The sequence below is a fragment of the Lampris incognitus genome, chromosome 8 (genome assembly GCF_029633865.1).
Source record: "Lampris incognitus isolate fLamInc1 chromosome 8, fLamInc1.hap2, whole genome shotgun sequence".
In the NCBI taxonomy this organism is placed as follows: domain Eukaryota; kingdom Metazoa; phylum Chordata; class Actinopteri; order Lampriformes; family Lampridae; genus Lampris; species Lampris incognitus.
The window spans coordinates 51465460-51486366 of record NC_079218.1 but is presented as its reverse complement, the minus strand read 5'-3'; the positions used below and the strand labels follow the sequence as shown (position 1 = coordinate 51486366).

General features: G+C 44.7%; 1 protein-coding gene across 1 annotated transcript; it reads left to right on the top strand.

The window, feature by feature from the left end:
• Positions 1 to 3077: 3077 nt before the first annotated feature.
• mrps31 (mitochondrial ribosomal protein S31) lies at positions 3078 to 19830 on the top strand. The gene is made up of 7 exons (XM_056285092.1): positions 3078 to 3294; positions 4806 to 5261; positions 6436 to 6588; positions 16774 to 16917; positions 17031 to 17107; positions 18100 to 18240; positions 18350 to 19830. The coding sequence occupies exons 1-7, from the start codon at positions 3212 to 3214 to the stop codon at positions 18583 to 18585; spliced, it is 1290 nt and encodes a 429-aa protein (XP_056141067.1). The 5' UTR covers positions 3078 to 3211; the 3' UTR covers positions 18586 to 19830.
• Positions 19831 to 20907: the final 1077 nt, after the last annotated feature.

Below are 20907 nucleotides of genomic sequence, written 5' to 3'. Positions count from 1 at the left end.
GCAGTGGCAGCTTTGGATGAGCTGTTCAAAGCTCACTATGTCTTCGGCCTAAACTACGATGAAGTGCTCCTCAGCTTCTACACCTTTCTTCAGACCACAGTATACCACATTGATGTTGAAAGCGCAAAGGAGACTCCACGTGTCAAGGAACTCCGAGCACGACTGATGCAGCGACACAATGAACTTGACACGAGCCTTCGGAGTAACGCATGCTCAGATGTTTTGTTTGCAAAGAGTACCACAACACATGTTCTCTTCTCTGTCAGCAACTCAAGTTTAACCATGGACTGTACCCTGGGTACAAGAACTTGCGTTTAAAATGTGGACAGCCGGGATGTGCTTTGTCTTTTTGTACCTATAATGGCTTTAAAAAACACATCAAGACTGTGCATGGTCAACAACCAGATCATCCAGTTGACACCATCCAGGACGTCGCCACGCAAAGACTTTGTGACGTGGAATCTTCCAGTGATCTGCCAGCATGCAGACCTCCTGGTGCCACTTTGCCAGGTACGTCTATTGCCTCCAACCAGATTCCTGTTGCATCGCATTTGTCATCTAGAGTTAGTAAGTGACACTGCATTGGTGCTAAGGAACACCCAGAGGAGTCATCAGCTAACTCCTGCTTGAGAGTTATTAAGTGACACTGCATTGGTGCTAAGGAACACCCAGAGGAGTCATCAGCTAACTCCTGCTTTAGAGTTATTAAGTGACACTGCATTGGTGCTAAGGAACACCTAGAGGAGTCATCAGCTAACTCCTGCTTGAGAGTTATTAAGTGACACTGCATTGGTGCTAAGGAACACCTAGAGGAGTCATCAGCTAACTCCTGCTTGAGAGTTATTAAGTGACACTGCATTGGTGCTAAGGAACACCTACAGGAGTCATCAGCTAACTCCTGCTTTAGAGTTATTAAGTGACACTGCATTGGTGCTAAGGAACACCTAGAGGAGTCATCAGCTAACTCCTGCTTGAGAGTTATTAAGTGACACTGCATTGGTGCTAAGGAACACCTAGAGGAGTCATCAGCTAACTCCTGCTTGAGAGTTATTAAGTCACACTGCATTGGTGCTAAGGAACGCCTAGAGGAGTCATCAGCTAACTCCTGCTTGAGAGTTATTAAGTCACACTGCATTGGTGCTAAGGAACGCCTAGAGGAGTCATCAGCTAACTCCTGCTTGAGAGTTATTAAGTCACACTGCATTGGTGCTAAGGAACACCTAGAGGAGTCATCAGCTAACTCCTGCTTGAGAGTTATTAAGTGACACTGCATTGGTGCTAAGGAAATGTAACACCTGGCGGGGGTCAAGTAAGTGTCCATAAGTGTCAAATCCCAACTCCCCACAGAGTGAATATTGACTCCAAACAAGGTGTTAAAATGCCAACTCTCTTAAAAGTGTTAAAATAACTCTTTGTAGACTGGACCGTATAGGACCCCCAAAAAGGGTTGAGATTAACTCCCATGGAGTTATTTTGTGTTTGCTGATTTTGCTGTGTACCCTTCCTCCTCTCCCGCTGCCTCTGGACATGCCTCCCCCGTCTCCTTCTCCTAATCCTTCTCCTTCAGTCTAGAGTGGCATAGTTTCCACCAGCACCCTGCTGGACAACAGTACCGGTGGTGGTCGTTGGTAACCCGGGCCTCCACCGATCCGGTATGGAAATCTGATTTATGATCTGATTTGATTTAGCAAAGGTTTTATGTTGGATGCCCTTCCTGACTTACCCCCCCCCTCTATTTTTCGGGGCTTGTGAACGGCACTAAAACACTGGCTTGTGCATCCTCAGTGGCTGGGTTAAAAACAATACTCTAATTCTACCTCCATCATTTATACAAATAAAACTTTTAATTTGCATCAATTGTTCATTATCATCATGACAGTCATTCTGTATAGTACCATTTGCATTAAAATCTCCCCAACAAATAACCTACCTTCAAAATGTACTATTAGTTCTTCCAGTAGTGAGCCTAAAGACAATCTTTACATGGATTATAAAAGCTAACTATTTTAAATATTACCATCCTTTGTCCGGACCTCAGTTATAATAAATACCAGATTTTCTCTTTTTTCACTATTCTATACTGTAATCCTTGTTTGACAAATATTACACACACTCCCTCATCACCATTTCCTCTGTCTCTACAAATACTCTCATATCCTTCCATTACAAACTCTAATAATGGCTTAAGCTGAGATGCTTGTATGCATTTAACATCTGGTTTCAATCTTAAAAAAACCTTTAAATTATTAAACGATTATTATCGTTATTAGTCAGAGCAATAAATCCTCTTTTTCATTAGCATTTTACAACATCAGTTAAGTATTTTCGGCAGATACAGAATCAGTGTCTTGTTATATCCAATTCATTCTGATTCTAAATTTTTTAATATTATCATTATGATCATTATTATGATCATCATTATTATTATTATCATAATTATTGTCATTATTATTATTGTAACCTATTTTTCTGGACTTAGCCTGTTAGTGATTTTAAGTTCCTGTTATAAGCTGTTGCCACAGTATATGCCTTGAGCTCTTATTTTGAAGGCTGAAGAGAGAGCGGAAGTGCTGTACGCAGTGTTGTTGCTGTGGAGTTCTGTTGGGGGAAGAATCCAAATAAAGTGGTCCTCGTGTGAAAGTGGAACCTCCGTATTTGTTATTTTACAGTTTCATACAGTATAGGCGACATCTACAAACCCTCTGTTATATTATCATTATTATCATTATTATTGTCATTATCATTATTGTCATTATTATTGTCATTATTATCGTTATTATTATTATCATTATTATTATTATCATTATTCATAGGGTCAGTGGTTGTGTCAGGAAGGGCATCCGACGTAACATTTTGTCAAATCAGTACGGGATGGACGAGACCGTACCGGATCGGTCCAGGCCCGCATTAACCGAGGCCCGCATTGGTGCTGTGCCCTCACAGGGTCCTGACGGAAACTGTTAAATCTGCCGTGGCGACCCCTGAAAAACAGACAAAGCTGAAAGAAGAAGATTGTTCCAAATCAAGTCAAGTCAAGTCGAGTCAGGTCAGCTGGTCACCAGAGGGCGGCAGGAGGACTCGCGGAGCTGCCGCTTCTACCCCGGAACCACATCTCCGGTCATGAGTCCGCACCGGCGCATCTTTCCGGTAGCGACGGGAAGAAGCTGCGGGGATCCGCAAGGGCGAACTCGGCGCAGTGAGAGGAGCCGCCATGTACCGGTACTTACTCCGCAAGCTGCCCGCGGCGGCTCATCTGCCGAGGAGGGGCGACGCGACTGTCTCGCCCACTTTCAGGTAGGCAGGCCTGCGTCCGCGGTCGCCGGGTGACTTTGTGAGAACGGGGACGTGTATTGCGAACGGGTGTGCACAAACAAACCCAACACCCCGGACCCCCCGGGGGACAGGGGCTTACGTCACACGGAGGCTGTAGTCAAGGGCTTAGGCATTGACAGACACGTGGGAAATGGACACAGCAAAGTTAGCACGCGTGTGTGTCCTATCCAGAGCTGTCATACCCACTTGGGTGGGGGGGGGTCCTCTGTGAACCACGAGGCTAATTTTCTAAACCACAGTTCTTTGTGTTGCAAACATACGCCGAGATTTGAACCGCGTGTAGGCTGAAGCCTTTAGATGAACCCCGCGCCTTCTCCACGCGAAGCTGCTTAAAGCGTCACAAATCGCGCAACTTCACTGAAAAGTACCTCCCTGCCAGGCGGGCACGGCGTTATGGGGGGGCCTGACGGTCCTAGGCCCGCCCACTTTTCACCAGGCCCACCCTGCAATGTTCCTACCCCCCAAAAAATATATTATATATATTATTTTTTTTACAAATGTTCATTTAGTCATAAATGATTCGAAATCAGCCAATAATCGCATGATTTTGTGCTAAAATTGTTTTTATAAACACAATTTTATGTGTTGATGTTCATGCGCAAGCAAGTTCATGAGACACGTGATGTGATGTTCGACGCCGGCGACACGGCCTTTGATTGGGCTGTGGCTGCTTGGTCACACACCTGTTGCGCCCTCTATTGGGCGGTCAGTGATAGAATTATAGTTCAAAATGGTCACTCACTGGCTTTCAACGTTGGCAAGTGATGGTACCGCTGCTGTTCAAGCAATATATATTTTGCACTGAGTAATTTTTAACATTTTGGCTCATTTTGTCAATGTTGCATGAATTATGAGGGTTTTTTTGTGATGACATTTTTTATTCTATCTAGCTCGATTTTGGTCTCAAAATGCACCAAATTGATGCAATTAAATTATCGATATTGAAACATTTTCCATAATTGCCCATCCATAATTGGCCTGGCCCACCCAAAACTGAAATCCTGGAGCCGTGCTTGCTGCCAGGGGTTGTCAGCATGACATTGAGGTTCATTTGTGGATAGGGAACTTTAATTTTAGGGGATTTTAGCTGTATTGCATAAACATATGACAAGCTAAAATGTAATTTTCATTGAGCTATGATAGAATTCCAAAAGGCTCGACAGAGAAGTGAAAGGAAAGTGCTGAGAGCCACATGATTTCCAACATAAAGACCTAAAGAAACAAGTTAGTGTGCCATTTTAAATTCAGAATTTAAGAGGATTATAACAAAACAAGAGTGTTACTGGCCAGATATGAAGAGAGCTGACTATGTGTTCAGTGGTTGATATAAAAAAAATTTTTTGAGTTAAAGACTACCTCACATAGATCAGGAGGAATTTTCAAAACAGGGTGGTGAGAACGTACAGACTTGTGTAGTTTTCTGTATTTTATTTAGCAAATCTATGATTACTAACTTTGCTTTGGACCCATAGGGCTGCAAGTGCAATTCAAATCAACAGCCTTAGTACAAGTTCCATCAGGCACTGCGAGAAGAATGATGTTACTCTTCCCCCCAAGCAAGATGCAAAGACAAATGCAAGTGAAGAACTGGTGAGAGGGAAAGAGGATGATGAAAATCAAGTCCCAAAGGTGTCCAAACAAGGGGAAGAGACACCAGTTTTAAAGACAGATGAAGGAAGTGCCTCGCAACAGATGGATCATATGATTGGGCAGAAAGCAGAAAAACCTAAAACAGACGAGGCTACAGAGGCAAAAAGTGGAAAGGCAAGTTTGCTGGAACTCCTTGGAGCCATGAAAGTGGAAGTGACTAACAAGAGGAAAGTGAAATTTCCAAAGAGCCAACAAAACCAGGAGCGGCCCCAGCCAGCAGTAATGGAGAGCACTGTCAGTATGTTTCAGAAGCCCACAACGAAAGCATCAGGTCAAAGGTGAGAGGAGCCATGATAGATCTATACAACAACAGACTTGACAAACTGAACTGTAATTTGTGGCCAGCACTAACAGTTGTTGACATTACTGTCTGTCATTGCTGGTTCTTTGGCACACCCACATCCAACAGATCCATTATTAATGTTATTAGCTGCAGCTGTGTTTACACTGCTATGCTTACATCACAGAGTACCAAGACCAGCCTGCCATGTTTTTAACCTTTACATAGTTGCTAATCTGTAGACCTCAGTAAACTCACTACAACTGCCCAGGGTTTAATTACTCTTTAAATTGGGCTGCCAAGCTAGCCCAATGTTACTCCTGGGTTCTGTTACACCTATTGTGAAGCATCATTGGTTTCTTCTAACAATCAAAGCTTATCAGTGATAATTATCAGTGACAAGTGCCAATTAATACAGCCCATTCATGATGCTCACTGATGAAATACAAAAGGCAGTGAAATATAATTGGAAGCCCACATGACATCGATTTGACCCCCCCCCCCCTTTTAGCATAGCTCTGCTTTTTAATTTTCACTTCTCCCCACTTAAAGCAACACTATACAATTTTTTTTAACCTTAAAATAACATCTTCAAAATCATTTTGATGGCACACTGACTTGTAGTCGGGAGAATGGGGCCTCTTTCATTCCCACTTTGCACACCGAAAGCCTGTTCTTGCACTATGTAACTTGGGTTGAGTGGTAAAATCTCCCACGAACATTTCGTTTTTCTAGAATGGCAAAGGCATGACCCGCCCTGCTATGCCTCTGATTGGCTAGTACTCATTGTCTTTGTTGGTTGGTTGGTTGGTTGGTCGTATAAAGAGTGAGACTGGTTAGGGATAGGGTAAGAATATCAGAGGCAGGGTAAGCCAATCAGAGGTACAGTAGGGCTAGTCATGCCTTTGCCATCCTAGGAAAAAAAAAATCACTCATGGGAGATCATACCCGTTCAACCCAAGTTACATAGTGCAAGAACAGGCATTCGGGGTGCGGAGTGGGAATGGAAGAGTCACCATTCTCCCTATTACAAGTCAGTGTACCATCAAAATGATTTTTAAGATGTTATTTTAAGGTAAAACAGTTGCATAGTGTTGCTTTAATATAACTTTGAGAGGACGTGTGTGACACCTCTTGACTACACTGATTTAGTTCTCTTGTATTGTATTAAGTGAGACACTGAACCCTGAACTGGTCGCTGCTGCTTCCGCTGCTGCCTCCACCCTACCCAACCGAAGCAAGGCTGAGTCCGAGCTCCTCAGACAGCTGAGGAAACATGAGGCAGTGGGTGAAGCCCAGAAGAAAGGGGAGATGAACAACTTGGGGTATGTGCGCTCAAGCCTTTTTTGCTTTCTTTAGGGTAAAACCGTAGCTTTATTTCTAACATTGGTTATGGTAGGATGACATAACAATTTGAAGTTAATAGAAAATTTGTTCCACCGATTCACTTTTCTCTCATTAGGCTACATTTTATTTTGGAATTGAGCATTTTATTTTTTTATTTGTTTCTGTTCTCAAATTGCTCAAATCAGATTAGTTGTCCTTTAAGTCCAAGTTCTGCTCATTAGCGATATCTATGGCCACAAGGTGTAACTGCACCAAATCTATCCCCTACAGTTTTTTGCTGTTGCCTTTAAAGGGAAACTTCGCAGGTTTTTATGTGGATGTGCAGTCAGTGTTGAGTGCAAATATAGTCAATTGAAGCAATAAATCCCTCAGTGCATGCTATATTGACAGAGAAATCGGAGTTTTCCTGGTTGCGGACCCCTGCCGGCAGTTGCCTACATGCATTGCGCGTGAACCCCCACACCCCAAAACCCTCCAAAGCCTGCTCAGCTCGTGGAGGCGGGCGTTTCTTGCCGCTCTGTGTACAAAGAACGGCGTCTTGACATCTTCAGTCTTCGATCAGAAAACCGAAAAACGGCATAAATTGAATCGGATTAGATTCACTGACAACAAACATGCCCTCTCGTTGTGTCGTGCCTGGGTGCGACAACTACAGAAAGAAGGTAGAGGAGGAAGCAAAAGTAAGGTACTGTGGGTGACCCACATTTATATAACGAGAGACATTCACCTAAGAGGACGGTGTACCTTTAAGGGAAGAGGCGAGGGGTCAGATAATGCACTTCCGCTTCCGGTTCAGAGTTCAGTGTCGTTGTCGATGCGTCTAACGCCGCCACTACGTGGAAGTACTGCGTTACATCCTGCGTTATCCCTCTCAGCTAGAACTGGGCTTCCACATGTTGAAACCACGGCCGTGGATTATGCTGCCAAAAGTCGGGTAGTTTCACAGTAGCGGCATAAATGCTAGCGTTAGCAATAGCCATGTTGTTAGCACCAGCGTCGGGAGCGGGTACCGCGGCAGCATTATTCCCGGCGTCTTCGTTGTCAGACATACTCGTATTAGTAGTTCGATCACGTCGGGGTCACCAATGTGGAGTTAGAAAACAACGAGACAGGAGACGTTAGAGTAGACGTAGTCGAGGTAGTTTACTAGCTCCAACTTAGCATATCATACATTCGACAACGACACTGAACCGACTCTGAACCGGAAGCGGAAGTGCATTATCTGACCCCTCGCCTCTACCCTTAAAGGCACACCGTCCTCTTAGGTGAATGTCTCTCGTTATATAAATGTGGGTCACCACAGTACCAACTAGTAGGGTGACCAGACGTCCCGGTTTGTCCGGGGTTGTCCCGGTTTCAAGCTGGGTGTCCCGAGGTCCGACAAATGTCTGTAAAATAGTAAAATGTCCCGGTTGTCAACATCCATCCCCCATCATGTCCGGGGAGGTCCCGATCCGATCCACGGTATCGGTATCAGGTCGATACTGGCCCAGAATACTGGGTTGGATATCGGAGGGGAGAAAAAATATGATCCGATACAAACCATGAGGAAGTCTAGCTTAAACCGTCGCCTAAATGCCCATCTAGTATATCTTCTTCATCTGCTTCTTCTTCGTCTTCTTTCTGTCTTTCTTCTTCATATTAGCACTTCCTGTGGGTTGATGCTAGATCCAGTGGGGTGTAGGCATGGAAGCAGCCACGATTGGCTGTTGCAGCCACGATTGGCTGTTGCGTCGGCCAATCGACAGCATGGAACCTCGAAGCGCACTGACTTGAAACAAACAATGTGCACTGAAACATTTAGTTAGCTAGCTTACAACTGACCTTAACATTGCCAGATCGTACTGTAACCCTAACCCTACCGCTATTGCTATCGCTAGCTAACTAACGTTAACTTGATTCGCTCCAACTAATGCTCTGTCTGTCGGTCTGGCAGTCAGTGCGCTTCGAGGTTCCGCGCTGTCTATTGGCCGACGCAACAACCAATCACGTCTACTTCCGTGCCTACACCCCGTTGGATCTAGCGCCAACCGCGTGGGTGTTTTTCATACCCGTTTTCCGGGAACTCTGCCTCTGATTGGCTAGTACTCGTTGAGAGCGCGTTCACCTGGATTCCGGGAAGACCCTCCCCTACTCTATCTCTGATTGGCTAACCCTATCCCTAACCCCACCCTAACCCTAACCTTAACCAACCTAATCAACGGAGGCAACGAGTACTAGCCAATCAGAGGCAGAGTTCCCGGAAAACGGTTACGAAAAAAAATCACGCGCATCCACCCTCTTGTGCCGCGCGCTTCCGGTTAAGCGGCGCAGCGTGTCAAGGGATTACAACAGTGGTAGCCAATCTAGTCGCATGTGTATGAGCGTTAACTACCCGTGGAATAGTCTTGCCAGTGGTGTGGAAGTATTTCAACCTTAAAGAGGGGGAGGGGGGGGATCCAACAGCAGAATGCAAAATGTTCAATGCAGATGTGTCGAGGGGTGGCAGTGCAGTTGGTCAGTTTAACACCAAACTTATTAAGCATTTGGAAAAACACCACATGGAACAACACCAGGAATGGCTGCATGCAGCGGCTGCAAAGACAAGCAAAACGCCCCAACAGCAGACGCCGACGGAATAAATAAACAGGCGAGAGAAGCTGCCCTCGGACAGCAACAAGGCCAACTCGATAACGGAGAAACTAGTTCAATTCATGTTCCTGGACGACCGACGCCTTTCGGTGATTGAACATGTGGGGTTTCAGTGCTTAATTGAACACCTCGAGCCTCGCTACACTTTGCCCAGTTGCCATTATGTAACGTAAAAGGCCATCCCTCATATGCACCATGACGTTTGCAATCTTCTCTCCAAACGCTTGGAGAATGTAGGCGCGGTGAGTTTCACAACACACGTCTGGAGCTCAGACGTGAGTCCAGTTTCTTGTTGAGTCTGACCGTGCATCGGATAGACTCGGATTTTACCTTAAAAAAGGCGGTGTTGTGTGCCCAAGAGTTTCGCGGCTCACACGGGGGGGGTTCCTTTACGCAGCCGCTGGGGAAATGATGCGTGAATGGAAGACTCATAAAAACAAAGTGCGTGTAGTTTTAAGGGACAATGCACAAAATACTGTAGCGAATTTAGGGGGGCAGTCCGGGACCGCCACAGCCGGGACGCGAACCCGTGCCTCCCACACCGCAAGCGACAACATTAACCAGTCGACTAAAGCAGTGGTTCTCAACCTTTTTGGGGTCCTGGACCCCCTGTGTATTTTTGATCTACCCTGAGGACCCCTCCACCTGATCTTGGGGGAGGGGGGTTGCAATTTGATAGAAACAGTAGAAACTGCATTTTAAATTGCATTATAGCATTTATTCACTCTTTGGGGCGAAAATAAGAGCTTTCAGTTGTAACTTAGATATAGTTAACAAAACAGAATTCTTATGCAGTAACTTTCAGATATACACTACCGTTCAAAAGTTTGGGATCACCCAAACAATTTTGTGTTTTCCATGAAAAGTCACACTTATTCACCACCATATGTTGTGAAATGAATAGAAAATAGAGTCAAGACATTGACAAGGTTAGAAATAATATTTGTATTTGAAATAAGATTTTTTTTACATCAAACTTTGCTTTCGTCAAAGAATCCTCCATTTGCAGCAATTACAGCATTGCAGACCTTTGGCATTCTAGCTGTTAATTTGTTGAGGTAATCTGGAGAAATTGCACCCCACGCTTCCAGAAGCAGCTCCCACAAGTTGGATTGGTTGGATGGGCACTTCTTTGAGCAGATTGAGTTTCTGGAGCATCACATTTGTGGGGTCAGTTAAACGCTCAAAATGGCCAGAAAAAGAGAACTTTCATCTGAAACTCGACAGTCTATTCTTGTTCTTAGAAATGAAGGCTATTCCATGCGAGAAATTGCTAAGAAATTGAAGATTTCCTACACCGATGTGTACTACTCCCTTCAGAGGACAGCACAAACAGGCTCTAACCAGAGTAGAAAAAGAAGTGGGAGGCCGCGTTGCACAACTGAGCAAGAAGATAAGTACATTAGAGTCTCTAGTTTGAGAAACAGACGCCTCACAGGTCCCCAACTGGCATCTTCATTAAATAGTACCTGTTAGAGCCTGTTTGTGCTGTCCTCTGAAGGGAGTAGTACACACCGGTGTAGGAAATCTTCAATTTCTTAGCAATTTCTCGCATGGAATAGCCTTCATTTCTAAGAACAAGAATAGACTGTCGAGTTTCAGATGAAAGTTCTCTTTTTCTGGCCATTTTGAGCGTTTAATTGACCCCACAAATGTGATGCTCCAGAAACTCAATCTGCTCAAAGAAGTGCCCATCCAACCAATCCAACTTGTGGGAGCTGCTTCTGGAAGCGTGGGGTGCAATTTCTCCAGATTACCTCAACAAATTAACAGCTAGAATGCCAAAGGTCTGCAATGCTGTAATTGCTGCAAATGGAGGATTCTTTGACGAAAGCAAAGTTTGATGTAAAAAAATCTTATTTCAAATACAAATCATTATTTCTAACCTTGTCAATGTCTTGACTCTATTTTCTATTCATTTCACAACATATGGTGGTGAATAAGTGTGACTTTTCATGGAAAACACGAAATTGTTTGGGTGATCCCAAACTTTTGAACGGTAGTGTATGTAACAAAACAGAATATGTATTCAGTAACTTTCAGATATATGTAACAAAACAGAATATGTATTCAGTAACTTTCAGATATATGTAACAAAACAGAATTATTATGCAGTAACTTTCAGATATATGTAACAAAACAGAATATGTATTCAGTAACTTTCAGATATATGTAACAAAACAGAATATGTATTCAGTAACTTTCAGATATATGTAACAAAACAGAATTATTATGCAGTAACTTTCAGATATATGTAACAAAACAGAATATGTATGCAGTAACTTTCAGATATATGTAACAAAACAGAATATGTATTCAGTAACTTTCAGATATATGTAACAAAACAGAATATGTATTCAGTAACTTTCACATATATGTAACAAAACAGAATATGTATTCAGTAACTTTCACATATATGTAACAAAACAGAATATGTATTCAGTAACTTTCAGATATATGTAACAACACAGAATATGTATTCAGTAACTTTCAGATATATGTAACAAAACAGAATATGTATTCAGTAACTTTCAGATATATGTAACAAAACAGAATATGTATTCAGTAACTTTAACAATGCAAACGGGAGCGAGATCTCTTATTAAAATACAATAAATTACACTTGTGAAACAGATGTAATTAGAGAAAAAAGTCCTGTTACCCTTTATAGTTTAGGTAGATAAAGGTCTCAGTCACATTTGAGTAAAATAATCCTATTTCTATAAATGTCATAGGATCTTTTTTTTTAAAGATATTTTATTTTCACGGACCCCTTGCAATTACACCACGGACCAATAGGGGTCCGCGGACCCCCGGTTGAGAAATACTGGACTAAAGGGTCCGACCCGTTAGTCAAGGACCAACGTGCCTACTTATCCATGCACGTTACAATACGAAGGAGGCTACGGATCAAGTTGGCGTGGCGAGCTTAGGAAGCTTCGCGCACACACGCTGCAGCTAATCGTGCATGAGAGACTTGTCGCCACAGCGCAGTGGAGGTGACGCACCGGCCAACGGGAGAAAAATACTGGGCCACTTCAAACCCTCACCCCTTGTCTATTCACAGCTAGAGGACATCCAAGTAGAGCTAACTGTGGAACAGCACCCAGTATATGACTGAAAGCCTTATTGCACAGAAAGCGGCACTGTCTGCATATGTGGCTGAATACGACCTGCAAACCAGCGGGGCCTACTGGAGAAGGCCTCCGCCGTTCTGGTACCTTTTGAGGAGAAGCCAAGGGAGGTGAGGGCCTCCTCCGCATCTGTGGCTGATGTCATCCCCATGGTGTGTGTCCTGCAACGTGTTCTCGGTCGGGAAAACGAGGCTGACCAGGGGATTAAGACGATGACAAGTACCCTCCTTGACGCAGTCAGCAGACGTTTTAATGACGTGGAATAGGAGCCAGTATGCTCGGCTGCAACTCTGCAGGATCCACGGTACAAAAGACAGGTAAGGGAATGTCTGTTAGCCTAATCTGATTCAGTGTTGTGTGTGTGTGTGTGTGTGTGAGAATGAGAGTAACAGATTCCTCACACCTCTGTATGGAATTGTCTCGACCATTTCGTTATTTTCACAAGTCACATATCAAGTATAAGAGCAGACAAATAACTTGACATAAAAGAGATGAGTTGACTATTAATATTTGATATATTTTATCATACCAGGTACTTCACAAATGCAGACACTTGGAGACTTGGAAAGGAAGCATTAATGGCAGGGGTAGGGAAGATGGAGGAAGTGCTGAAGACTACACCTGAAGCTACAGCCTCCGAGCCAGCAGACAAGGCTCCATGGATGCACGCTGCAGGCACAACTACCAGCAGCCTTGGCAGCATCTTTTTATTTATTTATTTATTTATTTCCCCCCCCCTTTTTCTCCCCAGTTGTATCTGGCCAATTACCCCACTCTTTCGAGCTGCCCCGGTCGCTGCTCCACCCCCTCTGCCGATCCGGGGAGGGCTGCAGACTACCACATGTCTCCTCCGATACACGTGGAGTCGCCAACGGCTTCTTTTCACCTGACAGTGAGGAGTTTCGCCAGGGGGACGTAGCGCGTGGGAGGATCACGCTATTCCCCCCAGTTCCCCCTCCCCCCTGAACAGGCACCCCGACTGACCAGAGGAGGCGCTAGTGCAGCGACCAGGACACATACCCACATCCAGCTTCCCTCCCGCAGACACGGCCAATTGTGTCTGTAGAGACGCCCAACCGAGCCGGAGGCCACACGGGGATTCGAACCGAAGATCCCCGTGTTGGTAGGCGACGGACTAGACCGCCACGCCACCCGGACGCCCCTTGGCAGCATCTTTGGTGAACTCCTGGAGGAAAGCATGGCGTTACCTGGTCCTGGGATAACCACAAGTGCACAAAACCAAGCGCCGCCCTACCTCAGTCAGGCAGCTATTCCACGGTGGGACGGTCCCGTCCTCTACAGGCAAGCCAGCCAACCTGGACTGCCATCCTTGGCAGCCACGGCAACCAAATGTCTCTGTGCTCCCTGCACAAGTGTAGAGAGTGAGCGGCCCTTTAGCGCAGCCTCCATTATTATTGCTGTAAGGAGGAGCAGGCTGACGGAGGAGGCCGCCGAACAGCTTATGTTCCTAAAGAAGAATCTGCCCCTCGTGGTGATGTGAGCAAACTTAATATGTTCAAGAGCTTTGCTACGGAGAAATGGCACCTGTCAGTGATTTTTTTTTTTACAATTGTTAGAAATAACGCCGCTAGGTCAGTAAGGTCAGTTTAAACTGTGTTTGTTAATGTTTTGTTATTTATTTGGGATGTTGTAGATATTTAAGTTGTGTTTTACACTGCCATTTGCACATAGCTGCACTGTAAGGGGTAGTTGGGTTTGTGTTTGTCTACCATGCTGAATGCTGCTGTTTAAACTGTTTCGGCTTTAAACCTGTTGGTTGCTTTTGGTACCGCAGTACCTGTTTGGTTTTGTTTTTTTTTGTAGTATTTGAATAAAGAGTGACGGTCTTTCATAACCAACTGTTGTTGTGGACTATATACTGGGGAAGTATTTGTTTGTTCTCTGTTTGAGTGAGCTGTTTTTAGTTGGGTAATTGGCTATCATAAGCAAAGTGCTTCCATGTATTTTATTATTATATTATAGTTATATATTATATATATTCCTCCATTATCTGAACCACTTATCGTGCTCTCAGGGTCGCGGAGATGCTGGAGCCTATCACAGCAGTCACTGGGCGGCAGGCGGGGAGACACCCTGGACAGGCCGCCAGGCCATCACACACACACACACACACACACACACACACACACACACACACACATTCATACCTAGGGACAATTTAGTATGGCCAATTCACCTGAGCGTACATGTCTTTGGAATATTGTATATATTATATATAATATTATATAATATATTATTGTGATATTATTATTATGGGTGGCACCATGGTACAGTGGTTAGCGTGGTTGATCACAGCAAGAAGGTTCTGGGTTCGAGCCCCGGGTCCAACCTTGGGTGTCATCCCGGGTCGTCCTCTGTGTGGAGTTTGCATGTTCTCCCCGTGTCTGCGTGGGTTTCCTCCGGGTGCTCCGGTTTCCTCCCACAGTCCAAAGACATGTAGGTCAGGTGACTCGGCCGTACTACATTGCCCCTAGGTATGAATGTGTGTGTCTGTCTATGTCGCCCCTGTGTGACGGCCCGGCGGCCTGTCCAGGGTGTCTCCCCGCCTGCCGCCCAGTGACTGCTGGGGTGGGCTCCAGCATCCCCGCAACCCTGAGAGCAGGATAAGCGGTTCGGATGATGGATGGATGGGTGGATTATTATTATTTGTACATGCAGGTGGCGGGTGTGACAGGAAGATGTAGAGGACAGGAAGAGATGGAAACAGATAACTACTGGAAACAGCCACTATGGCTCCTCCCTAACGGGAACAGCTGAAAGTAGTAGTAGTAGTAGTAGTAGTAGTGTAGTACAAGACTAAAACAAAATATCAGATCGGTATCGGAAGTGAAAAAGTGGTATCGGGACATCTCTACTTGCATTGTTGGCTCCTGATGACTAGGTACCTGCAACGAAATTGTAAACTGGAAACAAAACATCCAATTTAAAATGTGTTTGTTTGGGAGAGAGCCCTGCAGCCCTCAGCTCTCTCCCAGCCTCCGGTGTGAGTCTTACCCTGCCTTCAAGTTGTGTGGAAGTTTGAACACCTTATGTCGAATGATCGAGTCGGATAAATTGGGATTCTAGATTCTGTGATATAACCACTCTTTCCAATACGGCTGAATGTGGCGAGTCGTACACGAACAGTAAGAGGAGTCATACAATATATAGCTGGAAATGAGCCGGAAGTAGAAAAGTAAACTATAGTAGTAGTAAAAGACGGGTGAATATTCCTTGATAACTATAGTAGTGCTGAGGCATTCAGTTTCTTGTGAAAACCACATATGCGGCGGAAACCCACCTCCATCTCTACTCACTTCCACCCTTTCTCCAGTTTTCCAACCATGAAGCATGCGAACATGAACTACTCTGATTATTGGGAATGTGATGTATTCCCGACTCGGAGAAAAGTGTGACCTGACACGACTTGAATGCGGGGGTAGTTGGGGCCACATTATAACTCGTCTCAAGCCAATTATGCTGACTCGAGACGGGTGCAACCATACCCCACTTGTCGCACTGTATTCATTCATTATAGGAGGCGAGTATTGGGCCAGAGGTCCTCCTTGCCAAAAGGAATGCGAAGCAGTGTGGTGGCCTCCTGCCTCCTGGTGTAGTGAAGGCCACGGGTCCATCAGGACCTTAGCATGTGGCCGCTCCTACGCAAATGTGTCCACAGAAACACCTTCTCCTGGTACCTCCTGTTTTCACAAAGTCTGCTGCGGGGGTGACCGGGTTCCCGGCGGTATAACAGGGGGGGGCCGATTGGACTCATTAGCCTTGGTTGGCAGCCAGTCTAGGAGAAGGACAACTCTGATTTCAAACCCGGGTAGATGAAACTCGTTAGCCTGTCGGGCAGTTCATCTAGGCGAAGGACAACTCTGATTTAAACCTCCGCTGCCTTGCAGGTATACTCGTCTAGGGGAAAGGCTTCGGGAAGAAACCCTGAGGGAAAATCTGCATCCGTCTCCATTGCCAGTTGTCTCGCTTAGTCTTGCCACTGGTAGTAGGTGGTCTCAGACGAGAGGGTGGGGTTGATGATGCGCAACTCTTCCTCACTTTAATCATCGCGCAAGTCATCAGTCACCCATCACAGGATGACTGGATGGTCCTTGTCACTGTGACGGACGAATAACAATAACATTCATTATAATTCTGAGGAGAGACTTTAAGGACAGCAAAGGAATAATTTTACTTTCGAGTCAGCGATCTCTACAACTCTTATGAGTAGTATCTGGTCTCGATTGAAGTCTAGAGGTGATGCAGTTCCAACCACTGTTCAAGTCCCAGTTAATTTCCGTTTTTCTACATTTTCATGCAAGATGATGAAGTTATAAAGCATGTTCATGGGTGAACAGCAAAAAAATAAATAATTTTTTTGTTTTGTTTTTTTTTCAGAGTAATTATTGCTGACATGAAAGTGGGAAGGAGACCGAAAAGGCAGAATGCCTGGCCAGCTAATCAGATCCAGTTTGATGACGACGGGAGGGGGTACACACACGACAGGGGCATCACAGCTGGGTTTGATGGAGTCAATAAAAGGTAATTAACTTGGTAATTTGCAACCTGATGTGCATGAAAATTGGACTGTTTCCTCAGCTGGACAGAGGATTAAAGGTGATGTGAAAGACGGACCTGTGATGTTTTCTTGTTAGGAGGAACTTGTTCTCTAGGAAACGACTGGGCATCTTTTCTCCTGCTGCCGACCAGGATGGAGCAGATTCTGCGATAGGTAATTATTATTACCTACTATAATATTTTCATAATAATTACCTATTATAATAGGTCATCATTATCTGTATTAACTGCCTGTTGCCTGGATTAAACCTATTTTTTGATGTTTGAAAAAAAATTTTTTTTGGTAGTTTTAGAGATATACCATTGTCTGACTAGAAGAGATGTTGCCAGGTTGTGAGATGTCTTAGAACACTAATGATGAAATCTCCTCTCACGGCATCCAGTTTACGATATCTGTTGTTCTTTTGGTTTTCCTCGGTTTTATTCATTTGTATCTGCTGATCCAACAACTAGTTGATTATATAGACCCCCCCCCTCCTGAATTTCACATAATATTGTTTCTATTTATAGGACATTTGAAGTCCTACAGAAGGTAGAGGTGTCAAGAATAAAAAGCTACAGGGCGTCTGGGTGGTGTAGCAGTCTATTCCGTTGCCTACCAACACGGGGATCGGTGGTTCGAATCCCCGTGTTACCTTCGGCTTGGTCGGACGTCCCTACAGACACAACTGGCCATGTCTGCGGGGGGGAACCTGGATGTGGGCATGTGTCCTGGTCACTGCACTAGCGCCTCCTCTGATCGGTCGGAGCGCCTGTTCGGGGGGGCCTGGGGGGAATATCGTGATACTCCCACGTGCTACGTCCCCCTGGTGAAACTCCTCACTGTCAGGTGAAAAGAAGCGGCTGGCGACTCCACATGTATCGGAGGAGGCATGTGGTAGTCCCTCCCTGGATTGGCAGAGGGGGTGGAGCAGAGACCGGAAGAGTGGGGTAATTGGCAAAGTACAATTGGGGAAAAAGGGGGGGGGGGTCCAGAAAAAGAATAAAAAGCTATGTCGTGAGGCAGTCCTTTTTGTAAAGTCAGTCTCGACCTCCTGTCAACAACTTTGACATGAAAGCTAGTTTTGAACAGGTGCTTAAGTCTCAGGTTGTGATACTGGGGACTTCTCTGTATATCATAATTCATTACTGCTGTCATATTTGCAGCACAGCTAACCGTGTGGGATATTGACTTTGCTAATCAACTGGCTTCATCAACCAACCAAATACCCCGCAATGGGTTCGAGGAGATGATTCAGTGGACCAAAGAGGGAAAACTGTGGCAGTATCCAATCGACAACGAAGCTGGTGAGTCTTGTATGCTGCACACCAGATAAGTACTCTGAGACTGAGGAAGGAAGGCTGGGTTTGGATAAGAATCATATCCACAATGTTTTTTTGTTTTACTGTTCCTCAGGACTGGAGGAGGAAGCCAGCGTCCCATTCCATGAGCATGTCTTCCTCGAGAAACACCTGCAGGAGGGCTTTCCTAATCAGGGACCTGTGCGCCACTTCATGGACCTGGTGATTGCCGGCCTGTCCAGAAACCCTTATCTGACAGTCCAACAGAAGAAGGAGCACATTTCCTGGTTTAGAGACTACTTCTGCCAAAAGACGGATGTTTTGAAGGAGGCTGACATTTACCTCAACTGACCTGAGAAGTGATAGCTATGGACGCAAGAGCTGTGCTGAGATTCCCCAAGGCACGTTTGCACCAACATCATCTCTGGCCTTTCATTTACAAGATTCTCATCAGATGGTGTTGCAGATGACTACTAGTAACCTGGTCCAGATTTCCTTGTAGTTCTGGCTACCCGACTGAGATGGTCGTTGGCTATTTTTCAACTCAATTGTTCATAATTGTTGTTCATAATCTTTATTCAGAATCAGAATCAGAATACTTAATTCATCCCCAAAGGGAAATTGAGTAAATTTTATGGAGTACATAATTATTGAGTACTTTCTAGGTCTAATTTGCGATTGTTGCTCATATTTGTGACCCAGTGTCTATTTTGGCACAGTGCTGGATGGGTAGTTGATGTGCTGAAAGGGTAATGTTGTACAGTTAAGTTCTTGTATAGAGTACACTTAAGAGGATACTTGCAGTTTGATAGGGTACCCATCACTGATGTCAAGTCATTACCATCCCACGTTTGCTCATTTCTGTTACATTCATTACCCTGGCAGAAGATTAAGTAGCAAAGATGAAGCTACTCCTGTGCAGATGTATTTCAGGAATAGTCATTTTCAGATGCCCCTAAAGAATTCTAAAAATAAATATATAAGGACCATATTTACACCAAAGCATTTTTTTAGTAGAATTCAGTTCAACATCTGCCTTAAAAGCTATTAAATCGTGTAACTTGTGCACCATATTGTGCGTGTCTTACAGCTTACCTCTTGCTGTGATGGAGTCACGGTGTACTCGGACTGGGACATAATGGCATTTTGGATGGAATTTTCACGTACTTGTGAATTTTATTACTAATAAAATTCAAAAGTACATGTTTTCAGTCAGCGTACACTGTGACTCCATCACTGCGAGATGTAAATTAGACCTCGACTGCTTTTGTTTGTCATGGCCTCATATGCATGTCTCATACACACAAGGGAACGAAATTACGTTTCACATGGACCTCAGTGCCACATAAAACAAATAACACGCAATAAATATTAAAAACAAAGAGTGTGTTAAAAACAAGAATTACTTCACAGACCTAAACATCACAAGCACACCTGACACGGACAGTGAGTGAGAAGGTCAAAAAGTCATTTTATGGAAGGTCTAAGTGTTCAGGCTGTTGAGGAACCTCACAGCCTGAGGAGTGAAACTGTTGCATAGTCTGGAGAAGGCAGCACGGATGGTCCGGTACCTCCTGCCAGAGGGTAGGAGGGTGAAGTGGATGTGGGAAGGGTGGGTGGGGTCCTTCATGATGCTGAGAGCCTTCCGGGTGCACCGTGCATCATAGGTGGTCTGGATGGATGGGAGAGCAGTTCCTATGATCTTTCCAGCTGTCTTCCCTATCCGCTGTAGGGGTTTGCGGTCGGAGGCCTTGAAGGTCGCATGCCAGACAGAGATACAGCTGGTCAGGATGCTCTCTATGGTGCCTCCGTAGAATGTGATGAGGATGGGTGGGGGGAGACTCGCCTGAGTCAGACGCCACAGGAAGTGAAGACGCTGCTGGGCCTTCTTGGAGAGCGCAGTGACGTGTGAGGACCAGGAGAGGTCCTCTTGATGTGAACTCCCAGGAACTTACCATCGCTGACTCTCTTCATGTCCATACCATTGATGGTGAGAGGGGTGTGGTGACCATCAGTTGTATGGACGTGGAGGAATTGTAAGACATGTACAATATAGTGTACAAGTAATAAGATTTAATAGCTTATAAGGCGGTTGTCGAAGGGAATTCCACTTTTAGCAGGGCTTCTTAAAGTCCAATACTACTGACACCTAAACAAGCCTTTATGGAACTTCGTGACAAGACTAGAAAATTAACCTCTAGTATGCTCCTTTTGATTAACAGTCAAACACTCATTACGGTAATGAAAGTCGTCAAGTCACTTGGGGGAAAAAAATAAACCGGTATTTTTAGCCTCTTTTTAAGAACTATCGTAAGGGTTATGAAAGTGTGAAAGTGTTTTTTTTTCGGTTTCTTACATAATCATAGTGCAGACTATTATTGGCCTGTTGTCATTGTCGCTTAAACATGTCTATTTATGTTTAGGTAAAACTTGGGCCTGGTGGTTAGAAAAACAGAACAGTGTTTTGTCCAGTAGCTTGGTAGAAGTCCAAGTCCTTAATGAGATTACAAGGTTGAAAACATTTTGTTATTTTTGTGCCAAAGGTCATATAAACAGTTGGGGGGGGGTGCTATCCTTAGGCCATGATTGATGGTGTTTTCCAGCAAGCCAGTGCTGAAGTCATACAGCCAGCACAGAATATCAGGGGCCCTCAGATGGTGCCAGATGGCTCTA

What these genes read in the sequence shown, in the direction of transcription:
- mrps31 (XM_056285092.1), top strand. Translation starts at nt 3,212, where the DNA reads ATGTACCGGTACTTACTCCGCAAGCTGCCCGCGGCGGCTCATCTGCCG. An exon ending in GGGGAGATGAACAACTTGGG is followed by an intron (nt 6,589 to 16,773) that starts GTATGTGCGCTC and finishes TTTTTTTTTCAG; the next exon opens with AGTAATTATTGCTGACATGA. An exon ending in TGGAGCAGATTCTGCGATAG is followed by an intron (nt 17,108 to 18,099) that starts GTAATTATTATT and finishes TCATATTTGCAG; the next exon opens with CACAGCTAACCGTGTGGGAT.